This window comes from Littorina saxatilis, linkage group LG7 (assembly GCF_037325665.1).
Source record: "Littorina saxatilis isolate snail1 linkage group LG7, US_GU_Lsax_2.0, whole genome shotgun sequence".
NCBI lineage: Eukaryota > Metazoa > Mollusca > Gastropoda > Littorinimorpha > Littorinidae > Littorina > Littorina saxatilis.
In genome coordinates, this window is record NC_090251.1 from 2830676 (window position 1) to 2850261 (window position 19586).

Below are 19586 nucleotides of genomic sequence, written 5' to 3' on the forward strand. Positions count from 1 at the left end.
TTGGTTTGTGTCATCTTTGTAGTAAATCGACACTTCCGTGTAGTCAGGATGTCCTCTAGGAGATTTAACCCCTTGACTGACGAAAGAATTAAGCTGAAAAAATAAATGAAAAACATGACATACAGAGTGAAACAATGACACCAAACTGAGAAAATGATCTCCATGGCAACTACAGCGCTGTTTCTCTTGTCAGTGTATGGATATGTCATGATTTGTATATCGTGTGTGTGTGTGTGTGTGTGTCCATGTGTGCGTGTGTTTATTGGAATTGTAAGAAGCTTCATGGAGCTGTGAATTCGGGACTTGCGCTACAGAAAAGTGATTTATTATTATTATTATTATCATTATGATAGCAAAAACGTCTCTGGTACGTGTTGTGGCAGTCAAAGGGTTAAAAGGGTGTTTAAAACAATTAATACAAGGGAATTGACTTACACAATGTACTTTTCAGGAATGGTTGGGTTGAAACAAGTTTTTATTCAAGAATGTCAAATTACGATACTGCAAACAATTGTTATTAAATTAAAGGAGCACAGCAAGCTATGGTTATGAGCTATCAGGAAGGGTTTCAAAGTTTATTACAGGCAGATTTCCGCAATATTGAAGTTGCAAGTTACAGATTTAGGATGTTCTGTAATTGCAAATGTGTTTTACTACAACCAGAATACTATAATAGTGGTTATCAATCAGGCAACTTTATGCCGACTTGCAAGTTACAACTATCACAAGCCCTGGGGAAAAGTGATCCCCCTAAAGTGATCCCCCTAAAGTGATCCCCCTAAAGTGATCCCCTAAAGTGATCCCCTAAAGTGATCCCCTAAAGTGATCCCCTAAAGTGATCCCCTAAAGTTATCCCCCTAAAGTTATTCCCCTTAAGTTATCCCCCTAAAGTTATCCCCCTAAAGTGATCCCCCTAAAGTGATCCCCTAAAGTGATCCCCCTAAAGTTATCCCCCTAAAGTTATCCCCTAAAGTGATCCCCCTAAAGTGATCCCCCTAAAGTTATCCCCCTAAAGTGATCCCCCTAAAGTGATCCCCCTAAAGTGATCCCCCTAAAGTGATCCCCCTAAAGTGATCCCCTAAAGTGATCCCCCTAAAGTGATCCCCCTAAAGTGATCCCCCTAAAGTGATCCCCCTAAAGTTATCCCCTAAAGTTATCCCCCTAAAGTGATCCCCCTAAAGTGATCCCCCTAAAGTTATCCCCTAAAGTGATCCCCTAAAGTGATCCCCTAAAGTGATCCCCTAAAGTGATCCCCTAAAGTTATCCCCTAAAGTGATCCCCCTAAAGTTATCCCCCTAAAGTTATCCCCTAAAGTTATCCCCCTAAAGTGATCCCCCTAAAGTGATCCCCCTAAAGTGATCCCCCTAAAGTGATCCCCCTAAAGTGATCCCCCTAAAGTGATCCCCCTAAAGTTATCCCCTAAAGTGATCCCCCTAAAGTGATCCCCTAAAGTGATCCCCTAAAGTGATCCCCCTAAAGTGATCCCCCTAAAGTGATCCCCCTAAAGTTATCCCCCTAAAGTTATCCCCTAAAGTTATCCCCCTAAAGTTATCCCCTAAAGTGATCCCCCTAAAGTGATCCCCTAAAGTGATCCCCCTAAAGTTATCCCCCTTCCTCAGAATGAAGTGAAAGAAGAGGGATACAAAGAACGGAAACAACAAACACATCAATGTTAAGTTAGAAAAACTTGTATGTGTATAACCTGTCATCCAGTATACAGTGGACAGCACCCCCCAATTTCAGACTGAACATAATCTGCGAAAATTGGGGTCTTAAACGGGGGGGTTTATTATTGAATTTCTTAACGCCTTTCTATATTGCAGTTTTTGCTTCTGTCCAAAACGTTACACATTGACAAATCAAAATTATACAGGATGGGATGAGGTTGTTGAAATTAATGTGTCAGTTTCATTCCAATTTTTTCTTCTTCAGAAATACCATTACATTTTGGATGAATGCACTGTTTTAGTGAAATTAGTGGGTAAAACAATGTCTGAATTGAAAACATTGCTTGAGTGTGCACGAGTTGTTTCAGTGAAAGATATTTTCTATCCTACAGATTCCAAATAAGGTTTGACATATGTTCATGGTTCATCCAGTTTGGAAGTTTGCATCTCTGATTCTCTATTCTTTGAAATAACACAAAACTTTCAGACTGCAGTTTTCTCGTTTTGTTCCTCAACTGAAAACCACTGTTTATGTTTTTCTTCTGTCCGTCGATCTTCATTGATACTGTTCTGGTTTTGTTTTGTTTTTGAAATCTAGTTTGATGTGTATGTGTTCTGTCTGTGGTTAGAAATACTTATCGTCTCAACACTGTAATGATGAAAACTATTATTAGGACTCGAACAAAAATCAGACTCCGGTCATGGTTGTAGAATGTTTGTCCAGTTCTCTTCACGTTTCTGTGTGTTAACTTGTCGAGTTCTCTTCACGTTTCTGTGTGTTAACTTGTCGAGTTCTCTTCACGTTTCTGTGTGTTAACTTGTCGAGTTCTCTTCACGTTTCTGTGTGTTAACTTGTCGAGTTCTCTTCACGTTTCTGTGTGTTAACTTGTCCAGTTCTCTTCACGTTTCTGTGTGTTAACTTGTCGAGTTCTCTTCATGTTTCTGTGTGTTAACTTGTCCAGTTCTCTTCACGTTTCTGTGTGTTAACTTGTCCAGTTCTCTTCACGTTTCTGTGTGTTAACTTGTCGAGTTCTCTTCACGTTTCTGTGTGTTAACTTGTCGAGTTCTCTTCACGTTTCTGTGTGTTAACTTGTCGAGTTCTCTTCACATTTCTGTGTGTTAACTTGTCGAGTTCTCTTCACATTTCTGTGTGTTAACTTGTCGAGTTCTCTTCACATTTCTGTGTGTTAACTTGTCGAGTTCTCTTCACGTTTCTGTGTGTTAACTTGTCGAGTTCTCTTCACGTTTCTGTGTGTTAACTTGTCGAGTTCTCTTCACGTTTCTGTGTGTTAACTTGTCGAGTTCTCTTCACGTTTCTGTGTGTTAACTTGTCGAGTTCTCTTCACGTTTCTGTGTGTTAACTTGTCGAGTTCTCTTCACGTTTCTGTGTGTTAACTTGTCGAGTTCTCTTCACGTTTCTGTGTGTTAACTTGTCAAGTTCTCTTGTCCCCAATAGACAAAGGGTGGAAATAACTGTCGGTTTTGTACGTGTTGGGAAAGAGTGAAGTCTCTTGCTTTTAGTGAGGCAAGCTTTCCACACGCGCTCCTTGTCCACGTGATTCAGACACACCCCTCACTGGTGTCTGGCCTGTAATGTCACGTGATTCAGACACACCCCTCACTGGTGTCTGGCCTGTAATGTCACGTGATTCAGACACACCCCTCACTGGTGTCTGGCCTGTAATGTCACGTGTTTCAGACACACCCCTCACTGGTGTCTGGCCTGTAATGTCACGTGTTTCAGACACACCCCTCACTGGTGTCTGGCCTGTAATGTCACGTGATTCAGACACACCCCTCACTGGTGTCTGGCCTGTAATGTCACGTGATTCAGACACACCCCTCACTGGTGTCTGGCCTGTAATGTCACGTGATTCAGACACACCCCTCACTGGTGTCTGGCCTGTAATGTCACGTGGACGTGGGAAAGTTTGACTCACTAAAAGCAAGAGCATTCACTCTTTCACAATTCAACACATACAAACCCGACAGTCTTCAACATCGTCTAACGTCATGAAGACCTTTCATGAAATGTTTTTTAAACTTTTCACGTTTGAATTTTTTGTTTTACTTGTATTTCTGTTGATGCATTTTTGTGGAGAAGTGCGAAGCATGTATTTACCTCTTCTTCTGCTTGAAATGGATTTCCTGGTGAGACTGTGTGGTAGCATTCTGGAGTGGTAGTTTTCTCTAAACCTACTTGGGACCAGCTAAAAGGGTCCCTGCATTGCAGGTGGCCTGTCATGACAGGTATACTTTGGTGGAAGTAATAGAAACAAATACCTCAGAATGTGTCCTTTTAAGGGAGGTGTCCTCTCATGGGAGGGGCCACACATCGCAGGTACCTCTCTACATTAACTTATGAAGAAAAAGTTAAAGTGCTGAAAATGTTTCATCTTGTCTTAACTCTTTTAGTTCTTGTCTCTTCATGAAAATAAATTCACTAAAGATGAACATCATATTTCTGTAAATTTAGTAACAATAACAACACTTTATTGTCCATTGAAATGTTACATAAAAACATACGTTGTTCTTTGATTGTTTGTTCATTGTGCCTTTTTATATTTAGTCAAGTTTTGACTAAATATTTTAACGTAGAGGGGGGAATCGAGACGAGGGTCGTGGTGTATGTGTGTGTGTGTGTGTCTGTCTGTCTGTCTGTCTGTCTGTGTGTGTGTGTGTGTAGAGCGATTCAGACTAAACTACTGGACCGATCTTTATGAAATTTGACATGAGAGTTCCTGGGTATGAAATCCCCATACATTTTTTTCATTTTTTCAATAAATGTCTTTGATGACGTCATATCCGGCTTTTCGTGAAAGTTGAGGCGGCACTGTCACGCTCTCATTTTTCAACCAAATTGGTTGAAATTTTGGTCAAGTAATCTTCGACGAAGGCCGGGGTTTGGTATTGCATTTCAGCTTGGTGGCTTAAAAACTAATGAGTGAGTTTGGTCATTAAAAATCTGAAAATTGTAAAAAAAACAAAATTTTAATAAAACGATCCAAATTTACGTACATCTTATTCTTTATCATTTTCTGATTCCAAAAATATATAAATATGTTATATTTGGATTAAAAACAAGCTCTGAAAATTAAAAATATAAAAAATTATTATCAAAATTAAATTGTCCAAATCAATTTAAAAACACCTTCATCTTATTCCTTGTCGGTTCCTGATTCCAAAAACATATAGATATGATATGTTTGGATTAAAAACACGCTCAGAAAGTTAAAACGAAGAGAGGTACAGAAAAGCGTGCTATCCTTCTCAGCGCAAGTACTACTCCGCTCATCTTGTCAATTTCACTGCCTTTGCCGTGCGCGGTGGACTGACGATGCTACGAGTATACGGTCTTGCTGCGTTGCACTGCGTTCAGTTTCATTCTGTTAGTTCGACAGCTACTTGACTAAATGTTGTATTTTCGCCTTACGCGACTTGTTTACTCTCATGTGGCTTGATGCCTGCAGAGGCAAACTTGTTGAAGGTATTGTCAGGAAGAAAGCATCAGTTCTTGTGTGATTTGCTTAGTTATATATGTACCAGCTTACACGACTTGTGGTTTGCACGCTGAGTTTACTGTTTGTGGTTCAGAGCAGTACAGTATCAGTTCTTTTTTTGATTGTTTGTCAGTTTTTCCCCACAGAATTGCTAATGGATAAAAAGGCAGTTTTAAGATCAATAATTTCAGTTCATTGTCTTATTTAAAACATGCATGACAATATTATTGTCAATTATGCACACCGACAGTAACTGAAAAGTGTATGAACTGTAAGTAGACACAATATTAATTATATTACCGTCAGTTATGCAGGGTGACACTAACATGAAAAGTGTATGATCTGTAAGTAGTCACAATATTACCGTCAGTTATGCACGGAGACAGTAACTTGAAAAGTGTATGATCTGTAAGTAGTCACAATATTACTGTCAGTTATGCACGGAGACAGTAACATGAAAAGTGTATGATCTGTAAGTAGTCAGGCTTAACCCCTGTGGCCCAATCGCTGTAGAGTATGTTGTGATCATAAGGGTCACAGGTTGGAGTCCAGGCAGAGACGGACATTGGTTAACTTTATGTGCAGACTCAGCTCAGAGACGGTATCCATGTCCCATCCCTGTGTCTCCACAGTAGCACGTGAAAGACCTCTGTGGCAGTTTCCTATCAAGTTGATAACTTTTTCTTGCTTATCAGTCTTGAGCTCGATTCATCACACTATAGACATAGGCCGTACCACCTGATAGAGCTGGTGTCAATATATTGGCAAGTTTCTAGCAGCTCAGTCGGTAGCGGCGCTGGCTTCAAAACCAGGTGTCGCTATCTGCGTGGGTTTGATCCCCACGTTCGACGAGGGATTTATTTCCCAGAGTCAACTTTGTGCAGACTCTCCTCGGTGTCCGAACATCCCCGTGTGCAGACATGCGCACGATAAAGATCCCAAGTTCACAGTGAAAGTCTCAGGGCTTGGAAACATGAATACACACATGCAGGAGAAAAAGACAAAAATGGGTAGTGTGTAGTGTGTAGTGTGTAGTGTGTAGTGTGTAGTGTGTAGTGTGTAGTGTCGTATACTGTATGGCAGCTCGCTTTCCCCAGGGAGAAAGCGGCCCAAATGTCCATGAGGGCAACCTCACAGGACTCTAACCTGACAGGACTATATGAATCTTATTCTCATCCTTATGCCAGTGAATAAAGCCGTGTGTGGTTGTGTCCGCAGAACTCCATGGTGACGGACCGACTGTACGAGCAGATGGGTCTGGTGGCGTCCACCATGGCCTTCTCCTGGTCCAGGTGGAACAGCGAGGTCGGTGAAGACAGCATCGTCATCCAGGCCTCTGAGGCCCTGCGAGATGAACCACTCCTAGAGGTACGCTCTGTGTGTGTGTGTGTGTGTGTGTGTGTGTGTGTGTGTGTGTGTGTGTGTGTGTGTGTGTGTGTGTGTGTGTGTGTGTGTGTGTGAGTGTGTGTGTTTTGAACTGAACAGGTCTAGACGTGCGTGTGTGTCTGTGTCTGTGGGTGAGTGTGTTTGAGGGTGAGTGTGTCTGTGAGTGTGTGTGAGTGTGTGTGAGTGTGTGTGTGTGAGTGTGTGTCTGTGGGTGTCTCAGTGTGTGTGTTTGTGTCTGTGTTTGTGTCTGTGGGAGTGTCTGTGTTTGTGTCTGTGTTTGTGTCTGTGGGAGTGTCTGTGGGAGTGTTTGTGTCTGTGTCTGTGGGAGTGTCTGTGGGAGTGTCTGTGTATGTGTCTGTGTGTGTGTTTGTGTTTGTGTCTGTGGGAGTGTCTGTGTTTGTGTCTGTGGGAGTGTCTGTGGGAGTGTCTGTGGGAGTGTCTGTGGGAGTGTCTGTGGGAGTGTCTGTGGGAGTGTCTGCATGTGATCCTAGTGTCATGGGTTTGAATCCTGGCCGGGACGGACACCGGTCAACTCTATGTGCAGACTGGGAGACGGTATCCATGCCCCAGCCCCATGTCACCGCAGTGGCACTTGAAAGACCTCGGTCACTCTGCCATAAGTAGAGGTGGCTGATCACACCTAAACACGCACACGCCTGTGTATCGCCACTCTTGTTGCTGCTAGTTTTTCTTGAGAGGAAGCAACCCGAATTTCCCAGCAATATGATAATAAAGTAGTGGAAATTGAAAATTGAAATGACGGGCACAGTGGCGTAGTGGATAAGACATTGGCCTCCTAATTGGAAGGTCGTCAGTTGAAATCCGGGCCGCGTCCGCCTTATGGGTTAAGGATGGAGATTTTACCGATCTCCCAGGTCAACTTATGTGCAGACCTGCTAGTGCCCATATATCCCCCTTTGTGTATACACACAAGTACAAGACCAAGTGTGTACGGAAAAGATCCTGTTATCCATGTCAGAGTTCGGTGGGTTATAGAAACACGAAAATACCTAGCATGCCTCCCCCGAAATCGGCGTATGGCTGCCTGAATGGCGGGGAAAAATGGTCATACACGTAAAAATCCAGTCCTGCAAAAACATGAGTGAATGTGGGAGTTTCAGCCCATGAACGCAGAAGAAGAAGAAGAAATATTGTATTGTGTTGTATTGTATTGTATTGTATTGTATTGTTTGCCCCACACACGAGGACTGGGGCCAGTATTGTATTGTATTGTATGGTATTGTTTTGTATTGTATTGTATTGTATGCCCCACACAGGAGGACTGGGGGCTGTTCATGGTCAACAAGCGACGCTTCATCAAGCTGAAGATGACCGAGTTTGACGAGGAGTTCAGCGACGAGTTGGCTGTGGATGTTCAGGTCAGTGGATATAGCCAGCGCTGAGTTCAGTGGATATATAGCCAGCACTGAGTTCAGTGGATATGGCCAACACTTAGTTCAGTGGATATAGCCAGCACTGAGTTCAGTGGATATAGCCAGCACTGAGTTCAGTGGATATAGCCAGCGCTGAGTTCAGTGGATATATATCCAGCACTGAGTTCAGTGGATATAGCCAGCACTTAGTTCAGTGGATATAGCCAGCACTGAGTTCAGTGGATATAGCCAGCGCTGAGTTCAGTGGATATAGCCAGCGCTGAGTTCAGTGGATATAGCCAGCACTGAGTTCAGTGGATATAGCCAGCACTGAGTTCAGTGGATATAGCCAGCGCTGAGTTCAGTGGATATAGCCAGCGCTGAGTTCAGTGGATATAGCCAGCACTTAGTTCAGTGGGTATAGCCAGCACTGAGTTCAGTGGATATAGCCAGCACTGAGTTCAGTGGATATAGCCAGCACTTAGTTCAGTGGATATAGCCAGCGCTGAGTTCAGTGGATATAAGTTATAAGCAGCACTTAGTTCAGTGGATATAGCCAGCACTGAGTTCAGTGGATATAGCCAGCACTGAGTTCAGTGGATATAGCCAGCACTTAGTTCAGTGGATATAGCCAGCGCTGAGTTCAGTGGATATAAGTTATAAGCAGCACTTAGTTCAGTGGATATAGCCAGCGCTGAGTTCAGTGGATATAGCCAGCGCTGAGTTCAGTGGATATATAGCCAGCACTGAGTTCAGTGGATATAGCCAGCACTTAGTTCAGTGGATATAGCCAGCACTGATCAGAGTTCAGTGGATATAGCCAGCGCTGAGTTCAGTGGATATAGCCAGCGCTGAGTTCAGTGGATATAGCCAGCACTGAGTTCAGTGGATATAGCCAGCGCTGAGTTCAGTGGATATAGCCAGCACTTAGTTCAGTGGATCGATATAGCCAGCACTGAGTTCAGTGGATCGATATAGCCAGCGCTGAGTTCAGTGGATATAGCCAGCACTGAGTTCAGTGGATATAGCCAGCACTGAGTTCAGTGGATATAGCCAGCGCTGAGTTCAGTGGATATAGCCAGCGCTGAGTTCAGTGGATATAGCCAGCACTTAGTTCAGTGGATATAGCCAGCACTGAGTTCAGTGGATATAGCCAGCGCTGAGTTCAGTGGATATAGCCAGCGCTGAGTTCAGTGGATATAGCCAGCACTGAGTTCAGTGGATATAGCCAGCACTGAGTTCAGTGGATATAGCCAGCACTGAGTTCAGTGGATATAGCCAGCGCTGAGTTCAGTGGATATAGCCAGCGCTGAGTTCAGTGGATATAGCCAGCACTTAGTTCAGTGGATATAGCCAGCACTGAGTTCAGTGGATATAGCCAGCACTGAGTTCAGTGGATATAGCCAGCACTTAGTTCAGTGAATATAGCCAGCGCTGAGTTCAGTGGATATAAGTTATAAGCAGCACTTAGTTCAGTGGATATAGCCAGCACTTAGTTCAGTGGATAGAGCCAGCACTGAGTTCAGTGGATATAGCCAGCACTGAGTTCAGTGGATATAGCCAGTACTTAGTTCAGTCTGCGTGTAGTGAGGATGTTCTGGTCAGTGGATATAGCCAGCACTTAGTTCAGTCTGCGTGTAGCGCTATTGAGTAGAAAGATTGTTATGGTCGCTTCTTGTTTGTATTTCCTCTGTTCCCGTGTCTTAATGGCTTTGTGTGTTTTTAGAGAATGTGTAGTGAGTACTCAATTTGAAGATCAATTATCATCATCATCATCATCATCATCATCATCATCATCATCATGATCGTCATTATAGTGGTTGTCATCATCATCATCGTCGTCATCATTGTCATTGTCATAATAGTGGTTGTCGTCATTGTCTTCATCATCATCGTCATCGTCATCATTGTCATTATAGTGGAATTGTCATCATCATTATCAGCATTGTCATCATTGTCATTGTCATTATAGTGGTTGTCGTCATTGTCTGCTGTGATCATCATCACGATGATCGTCGTCATCATTGTCATTATAGTGGTTGTCATCATTGTCTGCTGTGATCATCATATTAGTCATCATCACCATAAAGGTGCGAAAATGGACTTGGTGATCGGGCAAGAGATGGTCACATGTGCCATAGATTTGAATGCAGTTTTGTAAATGTCGAAGCGAAAACTCTGTGTGTATGGCCCTATGGCTGTCTGTATTTCTATCTTATTTTTTTCGTTGTTTTTTCTTCACGTTTTTTTGCTGCTTAAATCTGTCTCAGTACATTGCATTGTTTGCACCAGTGCACAGAGATGGAGATTATTTGTGTATGACAGCCTAATTCGCTTTGCTTTTACGCACGAAACAGATTGACTTTGATGTGATGGCAGCCAACATAAAGATAGCCTTCGATCACCAGGGAGATCTTTTAAGCCGATTCCATCGGCTGTCTGTGGGTCACCGTTATTGTGCACGCAGTTCTCTCGCAATGCACGATCGTTCTGTTTCTGTTGAAAACTGTTTTATTTTCTCTTTCAGTTTCTCTAAATTGGAACCTTTTCATTGTTACCATCCTACACATTTTTGTTTGTTGTTTGTTTGGCTATGTTTGAGGTTGCACTGTTCTGGCGCCAGACTCTACCAAATACAATGCAGTGGAACCCCCTTTAAGGCCCTCTTACTTTCAGTTAATAACCTCTGGAAATTTACCCTTAGTTTAAGATTCCCACCTTTTTAAAACCTGATTTTCGCAGATTCTTGGAGATGTGAAAAGGGGGATTCCCCTTTACCAATTAAGTACAATACACTGTCACCTCTTGTAAGACTCCTCAATTTAAGACGTCTCCTTTTTAAGACCTTACTTTATTTAGATTTTCTGTTTAAAGCCTCTGTAAAGGTACCTCCACTTTAAGACTCCCTCCTTATTCAGACCTGATTTTCTCAGATCTGGGGTGTTGGTCTTCAAAGGGGTGTTCGGTTGCAAATTGTGCATATTACTTGTTCAACCGGACCATGGGTGTGACTTACAGGCTATTGAGATGGGCCATGGGTGTGACTTACAGCTATTGAGACCGACCATGGGTGTGACTTACAGGCTATTGAGACGGACCATGGGTGTGACTTTCAGGCTATTGAGACAGACCATGGATGTGACTTACAGGCTATTGAGACGGACCATGGGTGTGACTTACAGGCCATTGAGACGGACCATGGATGTGACTTACAGGCCATTGAGACGGACCATGGATGTGACTTACAGGCTATTGAGACGGACCATGGGTGTGACTTTCAGGCTATTGAGACGGACCATGGGTGTGACTTACAGCTATTGAGACGGACCATGGGTGTGACTTACAGGCTATTGAGACGGACCATGGGTGTGACTTTCAGGCTATTGAGACGGACCATGGGTGTGACTTACAGCTATTGAGACGGACCATGGGTGTGACTTGCAGGCTATTGAGACGGACTGTGACGTCTGCTTCTCGTTCTAGGGCTGATCAATGTTTAACAGAGACAAGTGCAAAGAAGTAATAAGAAATTTAATAATTCTGTACTTTCAAAAACATGCACGTGATCATTCTTGCAGACATCAATCCCTTTCTCTTAGAATCTTCAAATGAAAGTTTTATAGATTATGATTTCGCTGGTGCGATTTCACACACACGTAACAACATTGTCTTTCTTCTTCTTGTTGCGTAGACGTTTGATATCGAAGAGCGGAACGTACTTCTTCTCGTTGAAAATGTATTTCGGTTTACACAAATGAAGACGTGATGGTGTGTTAATGTTCACAAAATATAAAGTAGTCTACTCATCATGATAAACTCGATCTGGGTGACACTTGGGGACGTTGGTGGTTCCTTCCGTGGTTACCGCTGACGTTGCCCTTCCCACAGTGTTCACACGACATCATTTACACAAGCATTGTACACCCCTGTACACTTGCACCTTCTGCAACACACACGTGCAATATCTGTTATTATCAAGTATGATTTCCATCGATATCATTCAATTTGTTTCTCTAAAACAAACACAGAAACAAGAGTTCACAGACTGACACAAACACATGGAAAATGAACAATACCTGTGTTTTCCTGTGAATCAATAATGTTAAAATGCATTAGCGTGTTTTACCTTCGGTTAGTGGACCTTTGGAGATCGCAAAAATGTGGAAATCCGTCCACGGAAGGTGAAACATATGCTAGTGCAATCTACGTGGCTTCGTTGATTGCTGCCATCTTGGAGTCAATGAAACGGTCAGAGCATTGCATCCTAGCAACCTCAACTGAATATATGTACAGTTCATATTCACGAATTAATACCAATGCACGCTGTTTCCTTTTGTTCTCTTCGTTTAAATTTCTTTCCATGAAGATAAACAAATTCTTGCCTTGTACGCTGCACTAGTTTTGGACTAATGGCGCGAGCGTTGACGTCATATGTATACAGTGTCGTCATGACGTAGTCTCGGTCATTTAACCTCGTTTTGTGTACGCAACTAGTGAAGTCTCGATTAATATGAGAGAGGGAGTCGATACACGAATTCCATTCGTCACACTGACCATGGGTGTGACTTACAGGCTATTGAGACGGACCATGGGTGTGACTTTCAGGCTATTGAGACGGACCATGGGTGTGACTTACAGGCTATTGAGACGGACCATGGGTGTGACTTTCAGGCTATTGAGACGGACCATGGGTATACAATAGATCCCCTTTTACGACCTTCAAACATCTAAGAAAATCCGGTCTGAAGAGGGAGGGAATCTTAAAATGGAGGTCCATTTACACAGGTTAGGAACAGAGCATTTGAGAAAGCAGGGTCTTAAAAAGGAGGAAGTCTTAATGGGGGGTCTTAATGGGGGGTCTTAATGGGGGGTCCTAATGGGGGGTCCTAATGGGGGTCTTAATGGGGGGTCCTAATGGGGGGTCCTAATGGGGGGTCCTAATGGGGGGTCCTAATGGGGGGTCCTAATGGGGGGTCCTAATGGGGGTCTTAATGGGGGGTCCTAATGGGGGGTCTTAATGGGGGGTCCTAATGGGGGGTCCACTGTAATCCATTGAGAAATGTGTGCCTTGTTTTCTTTCCTCTGCCCTTGGCGGGGGACTAGGGGAGTTAACCAACTAATACTATATGGCGAAGAAGAAAGCCACTAAACCTTTTTATGCACACAGACTGATCTGATGGAATGAGAAAAATAGAATGATTGAGGCTTATTTCAGAGTTCATGCAGCTGATGCGACGCTCTTTATATTTTTAGTTTTTTTTCCATTTCTTGTTCTTTCCTCAGTTTACTTTTATGTTTGTTCATTTTTTTGTGGTGGCAGATTGGGTTGCACTCTAAGAAAACAAAGTTAAAAATGAAACTGATTAAAAATACACACACACAAAGCCAAAAGGGTGCACTGTGACACAGTATACTGGCTGATGGCTTGCACAGCAAAATGAGCACAGACACACCCGCCAACCCTTGTCAAGCCTCGCTTTTAACAATTTGGAATTTGTTGGAATTTCCAGCTCAGCAAATGATTTTAAAGTGTAATTTTGTCCAAACTGTATTCTCACATCCACATTTATTTTTTCTTGCGCAAGAATATACATAAAGTTTATCTAAAAAGCAATAAGATAACAATGAATGCCATCACAGAGTGTACGTGTGCAGTGTGCAGTGCTACTTTTCAGTGCAGACAATGTTGTATGACCCAGAGTCTGACCGCTTCAGAGCGAGAAGCACCAATGAACACCAGGACTCATAAGAGAGAGGGAACTCTTGCAAAGTGCTTGTGATTATTTGTTTGAGCGTAGCAATTTAAAGCTTGGCGTAAAAAGTTATCTTAATACGCAGTATGCTACACTGAAAGCGTGACAGTTAATGGTGTGTGATCCCCGTTGTGGACCACAAGTTTATTTAAGAATAATTTTACTAGTTACCACATGTAATTAAATGTTTAGAATATTTTGTTACGTCTGTCTTCTTGTTTTTATATTTAGTCAAGTTTTGACTAAATATTTTAACATTGAGGGGGAATCGAAACGAGGGTCGTGGTGTATGTGTGTCTGTCTGTCTGTCTGTCTGTCTGTGTGTGTGTGTGTGTAGAGCGATTCAGACCAAACTACTGGACCGATCTTTATGAAATTTGACATGAGAGTTCCTGGGTATGAAATCCCCGAACGTTTTTTTCATTTTTTTGATAAATGTCTTTGATGACGTCATATCCGGCTTTTCGTGAAAGTTGAGGCGGCACTGTCACGCCCTCATTTTTCAACCAAATTGGTTGAAATTTTGGTCAAGTAATCTTCGACGAAGCCCGGACTTCGGTATTGCATTTCAGCTTGGTGGCTTAAAAATTAATTAATGACTTTGGTCATTAAAAATCTGAAAATTGTAAAAAAAAATAAAAATTTTCAAAACGATCCAAATTTACGTTTATCTTATTCTCCATCATTTGCTGATTCCAAAAACATATAAATATGTTATATTCGGATTAAAAACAAGCTCTGAAAATTAAATATATAAAAATTATTATCAAAATTAAATTGTCCAAATCAATTTAAAAACACTTTCATCTTATTCCTTGTCGGTTCCTGATTCCAAAAACATATAGATATGATATGTTTGGATTAAAAACACGCTCAGAAAGTTAAAACAAAGAGAGGTACAGAAAAGCGTGCTATCCTTCTTAGCGCAACTACTACCCCGCTCTTCTTGTCAATTTCACTGCCTTTGCCATGAGCGGTGGACTGACGATGCTACGAGTATACGGTCTTGCTGAAAAATGGCAGCTACTTGACTAAATATTGTATTTTCGCCTTACGCGACTTGTTTATACACCACCATCGCTGTCATTTCTCTTTCTTCAGATGTTAACGTTGGTTTGATTTGATTTGAATTGTACTGATTTGGTTTGAATTGATTTGATTTGATTTAATATGATATATGGGCGGGGATGTAGCTCAGTCGGTAGCGCGCTGGATTTGTATCCAGTTGGCCGCTGTCAGCGTGAGTTCGTCCCCACGTTCGGCGAGAGATTTATTTCTCAGAGTCAACTTTGTGTGCAGACTCTCCTCGGTGTCCGAACACCCCCGTGTGTACACGCAAGCACAAGACCAAGTGCGCACGAAAAAGATCCTGTAATCCATGTCAGAGTTCGGTGGGTTATAGAAACACGAAAATACCCAGCATGCTTCCTCCGAAAGTGGCGTATGGCTGCCTAAATGGCGGGGTAAAAACGGTCATACACGTAAAAGCCGTGGGAGTTTCAGCCCATGAACGAACAAACAAACAAACAATATGATTTGATTTGATTTGATCTGAATTGGTTTGATTTGATATATGATTTGATATATGATTTGGTATTATTTGATTTGATTTTACATTGTACATTATATTTTATTTGATATTATTTGATTTGGTTTGATTTGAATTGATTTGGCTTGGTGTGTGTTACAGTTCAAGTCCAACCTGTACCACTACACGCGGGAGCTGATGTCGGAGACCAGCAAGGAGAGGATCCAGGAGTCGTCCATAGAGTTCATCGACTGCGTTCAGCAGCTGCTCAGAGCTACACAGGTCTTGACCTACGCCTAAAGGTCACCCGGTGTTAGTACAGGACCATCCTGACCTTGACCTAAAGGTCACCCGCCATTAGGTCCATCCTGACCTTGGCCTAAAGGTCGCCATCGTTACCTCCATCCTGACCTTGGCCTAGAGGTCACCCGGCGTTAGCTCCACCTTGATCTGCGTCTAACCCTCACTCGGCATCATCTCCATCTTGTCAGTCAGCCTCAAAGACTGGGAGTGTGTTCATTCTGTATGGAACATTAGAAATCAAGCACAGGATTTCTTTTCCTAATGCACATCAGACTTGTGTGGGGGTATGGCTGCAGGAATAATTCCTAGGCGTCTATTTTGAACTGAAGAAAATTCACAAACTTTTATCGGGGGTCACAAGACTGAGCTGGAACCAACCAGAGCTTGTGTCTCAATACATAGTAGCTCACTTGGTTCCAGTTTTGATTCAAACTTAACAAGAAATGGTTGTGATACTCATGCTTCAAGCTCAGCTGTTGTTTGTCATTATTGTAAATTATACATTACATTTTATTTGAGACATTGTGTTTAATTTTTTAACTGCATTTTGGTGATGCAAGAATGGTTTTGTTGATGTTCGGTTTAAATGACTGAATTGAAGCATTTTGTTCCGTCCACAATTCTGTTCAATGTTCCCACAGTCACCGTACTGTTGCAGGATTGATGTTTTCAAGTTTACATTTTGAAAAGAATGTGTTTTTTACATTGTGTCCATCCATGTTTAAAAAAAATCATTTGAACTGTTGCTGTGATATGAACAGACTTGAGCATTAAATGTACAATGACTTTGGTCCAAACAACCACACCTGCTTTGTTTTGTCTTGTCTCTGAATTCGCTTCCTTTCTTTCTCGCTGTCTTTATGTAACTGTTGCCTTGACGATAAAGAAATTATGCCCAGAAACAACACTGCATATATAGTGGCTGGCAGCCATTTCATGCCTACTAGGACACATTTTGATGAGACAGGACTCGCATTAAAGCCATATGTACTCGATGACTATACACGCTAATTGCTTTACCAACAGCTGGAGACAGACTAAATTAAGTTCCCTGCAAAATATTGTGGTCTAGGACCCCTTAAATGTTGAGATATTTGAATTTTCATTTTGATCTGGATCGTCCTATTTATAGACTTGGCAACACATGTAACGTTGATGCAAGGGAGAGAACACCGCGGCTTTGTTGACATCCTCACTTTTTCAGAGGCTAGAACAAGCTGTAATGCATGTATTATGGTCCGCGCATGGTGACGTATCGTCATTATATGGTCTTATGGTGCGTTTGACATCGATTGTGGGCAAACTACACTTTGTAAACACGGGAGTGCGTTAGTATGCCTTTAATGGCCCACTCCACCTCATAAAAACAGTTCGCCTCGCTCCCAATATCTGGCCAGGCTGTCACATGGGATAACATCCTTATTCCACTTGGTCACATACCAAACATGGGATAACATCATTATTCCACTTGGTCACATACCAAACATGAACAGCCTTGGTGCTCTATGCAGTACACGTAGTATTTGTTAAACAAATTAATTCATCCATAAATTTGAGCAGCCAGGGTGTTGATTTGTGGTATGTGACCAAGTGGAGGGATGGTCTGATCCCATGTAAACGCCTGGCCGGTTCTGAGACTGTGAGCTGAACTGTTTAGACGAGGCGGAGTGGGCCTTCTGTGAATATGATGCACTGGATTCAAGCAATGTACATGTACCAACAAGCCAGCACACACACATACACTGACACACACACCAACACACACACATACACTAACACACACACCAACACACACACATACACTGACACATACACCAACACACACACATACACTGACACATACACCAACACACACACATACACTGACACATACACTAAACACACACACATACACTGACACACACACCAGCACACACACATACACTAACACACACACACATAGACACATACACTAACACACACACACATAGACACATACACTAACACACACACTGACACACACACCAACACACACACATACACTAACACACACACCAACACACACACACATACACTAACACACACACCAACACACACACTGACACACACACCAACACACACACATACACTGACACACACCAACACACACACATACACTAACACACACACCAACACACACACACATACACTAACACACACACCAACACATACACTAACACACACACCAACTGTGCATGCCGATGTGGCATGCAGTCACCTACTTTTGTTGTAATTACGTTTGCTCAAGCCATTGCACGATGTAAAGAGAAGTAAACCGTGTTTTTATTGTGGCACCTTGTTGTGACCCGTTTTGTGGAGCGTTAATATTTTTACGTGAGATTCACGTGCTCCTTGTTCAGTTGTTGTGACCTGGTTTTGGTCGGAGCGTCACAAACTGCGTCGTTTTAGTTCTAGAACACCGTGAGATTCACGTGCTCTTTTCCGTGTCTTGATTTTGAGGTGAGCCCTGCGAATCTGCGTTGCAAGTTTTAGAATACGTGTGACTCACGTGTTTTTAGCTTTGTGATGTCAGCTAGTTCCTTGGTCTTCTTTCTGTTAAATATACCGTTTTAAGTTTTGAGCATGCACGGAGTGCGTGATCGGTTACTGATTGGTTGTAAAATAGTAGTTTCACCCGATTCTGTCTTAGGAATGTTGTTGGTTGGTCAATCCGGTGACCTTTGACTTTTGAATAACTATTCCATGTTAGGTTTTTGTTTCCATAAATACCGCTGCTTGACTCCTGTCTCGTCAGTCGATCTGAGGGTTTTAGGAAGCGTTTGGTTTTGATGTAAACGTATGAAGGTTATCAAGTGAACCAACGGAGTGTTTCTTATGTTTTAACGTCAACGTAATGTTCTTGGAGACAGTTGTTTCTCAAGTGTGATTCGTTTTGTGCCCTTCGTTTGTGAGGCAACACGTTTTGGTACTGCTGGTCAACCCACACAGCGCATAAGGTAATTTTGTTGTTACTTGTTTGTGTTGTGTTTTTGGTCGCCATTTTGTAATGACTTTGTGAGTTGTTTATGTATAACGTGAGTTGAAAGTCTGACTTGTTGTAGTGTTTCTTTATTGTGTGTTCAACTGTTCTAGTGTTGTGAACGTACAGCAATGTTTTGTAGACGCTAGAAAGTCGCTAATGTTTATAATGATAACTTGTGTTTTCTGTGGTTAACGAAGTTCGAAGTGAAACGTTTTCTCCGACTTTTTCAGCCTTACGTTAAAAGAATTTAGGTAAAAGAAGCTTGCGGTCTGTGGTGATCGTTTGTAAACGGGCTTATTTCTTGTAACGTTATTGAGGGAAAGTGGATGAGTAAATATCTTGTTTGTGACTTTGATTAACGCAGGAACGTTGTCGTTAGACTTTTTTGGTATGACAGTTTGCTTTGTATTCCTGGCCTGATGAGTCAACGTTTTGTATTTTTCTGAAAGTAGCCATTTTGGTTTTAAACGTATGTATGCTAAGTTTCTTGAGTATTCTTAGCGCTTATGGTATTGTTGAACGTACGGAACGTAATTCTTTATTGTTGAACGTACAGAACGTAACTCTTTATTGTTGTTGAAGGACTAACCAACGAGTGTTTGGTAATTGTAACTTTCTTGTCTGTTTGTCTTCTCCTGTCTTGTGATTGTTTATTTTTCTTGTATTTACTTCTCGTGTCTTGTTAATGCTTTTGATACTTTTGCCATGTCTAATAATTTGTTTTCTTTTCTCTTTTTCTTTCTGTCCATAAGTTTTTTACCGCAATAAGTAGTATCGCAATAAGTAGTATCGCAATACGTAGTATCGCATTACGTGGTACTGTAACTATATATCTATACATTACTGATACCTTAGTGTCAGATGTAAAATAATAAACCAGTACTTTTGCGCGTTATCGCTTGTAACCTGTGTTTGTCATTTCGTATGAACAATATGTAGTACCAGCCTCGCTCACGAAGGCGCGCACAGTAAAAAACTTAGCTGCTGACGCCCAGTGAAAGAACGTTAGCTAAAGTAAAAAACTTAGCTTGCTGTTGCCCAGTGAAGTAAAAAACTTTAGTTGCTGTCGTCCAGT

The 19586-nt window shown here is 42.1% G+C and overlaps 1 protein-coding gene across 5 annotated transcripts in view; it reads left to right on the forward strand.

Annotated features, from left to right (window-relative positions):
* The window catches only part of LOC138970466 (dynein axonemal intermediate chain 7 homolog), a 95865-nt gene extending 79550 nt beyond the window's left edge, over window positions 1-16315 (forward strand). For all 5 annotated transcript variants that reach the window (XM_070342922.1, XM_070342925.1, XM_070342921.1 and 2 more), the window contains 3 exons: window positions 6386-6535; window positions 7831-7932; window positions 15370-16315. In XM_070342922.1, the coding sequence (XP_070199023.1) occupies window positions 6386-6535; window positions 7831-7932; window positions 15370-15507 (390 nt within the window). In that variant the 3' untranslated portion in view covers window positions 15508-16315. The remainder of the gene's footprint in view (window positions 1-6385; window positions 6536-7830; window positions 7933-15369) is intronic.
* Window positions 16316-19586: the final 3271 nt, after the last annotated feature.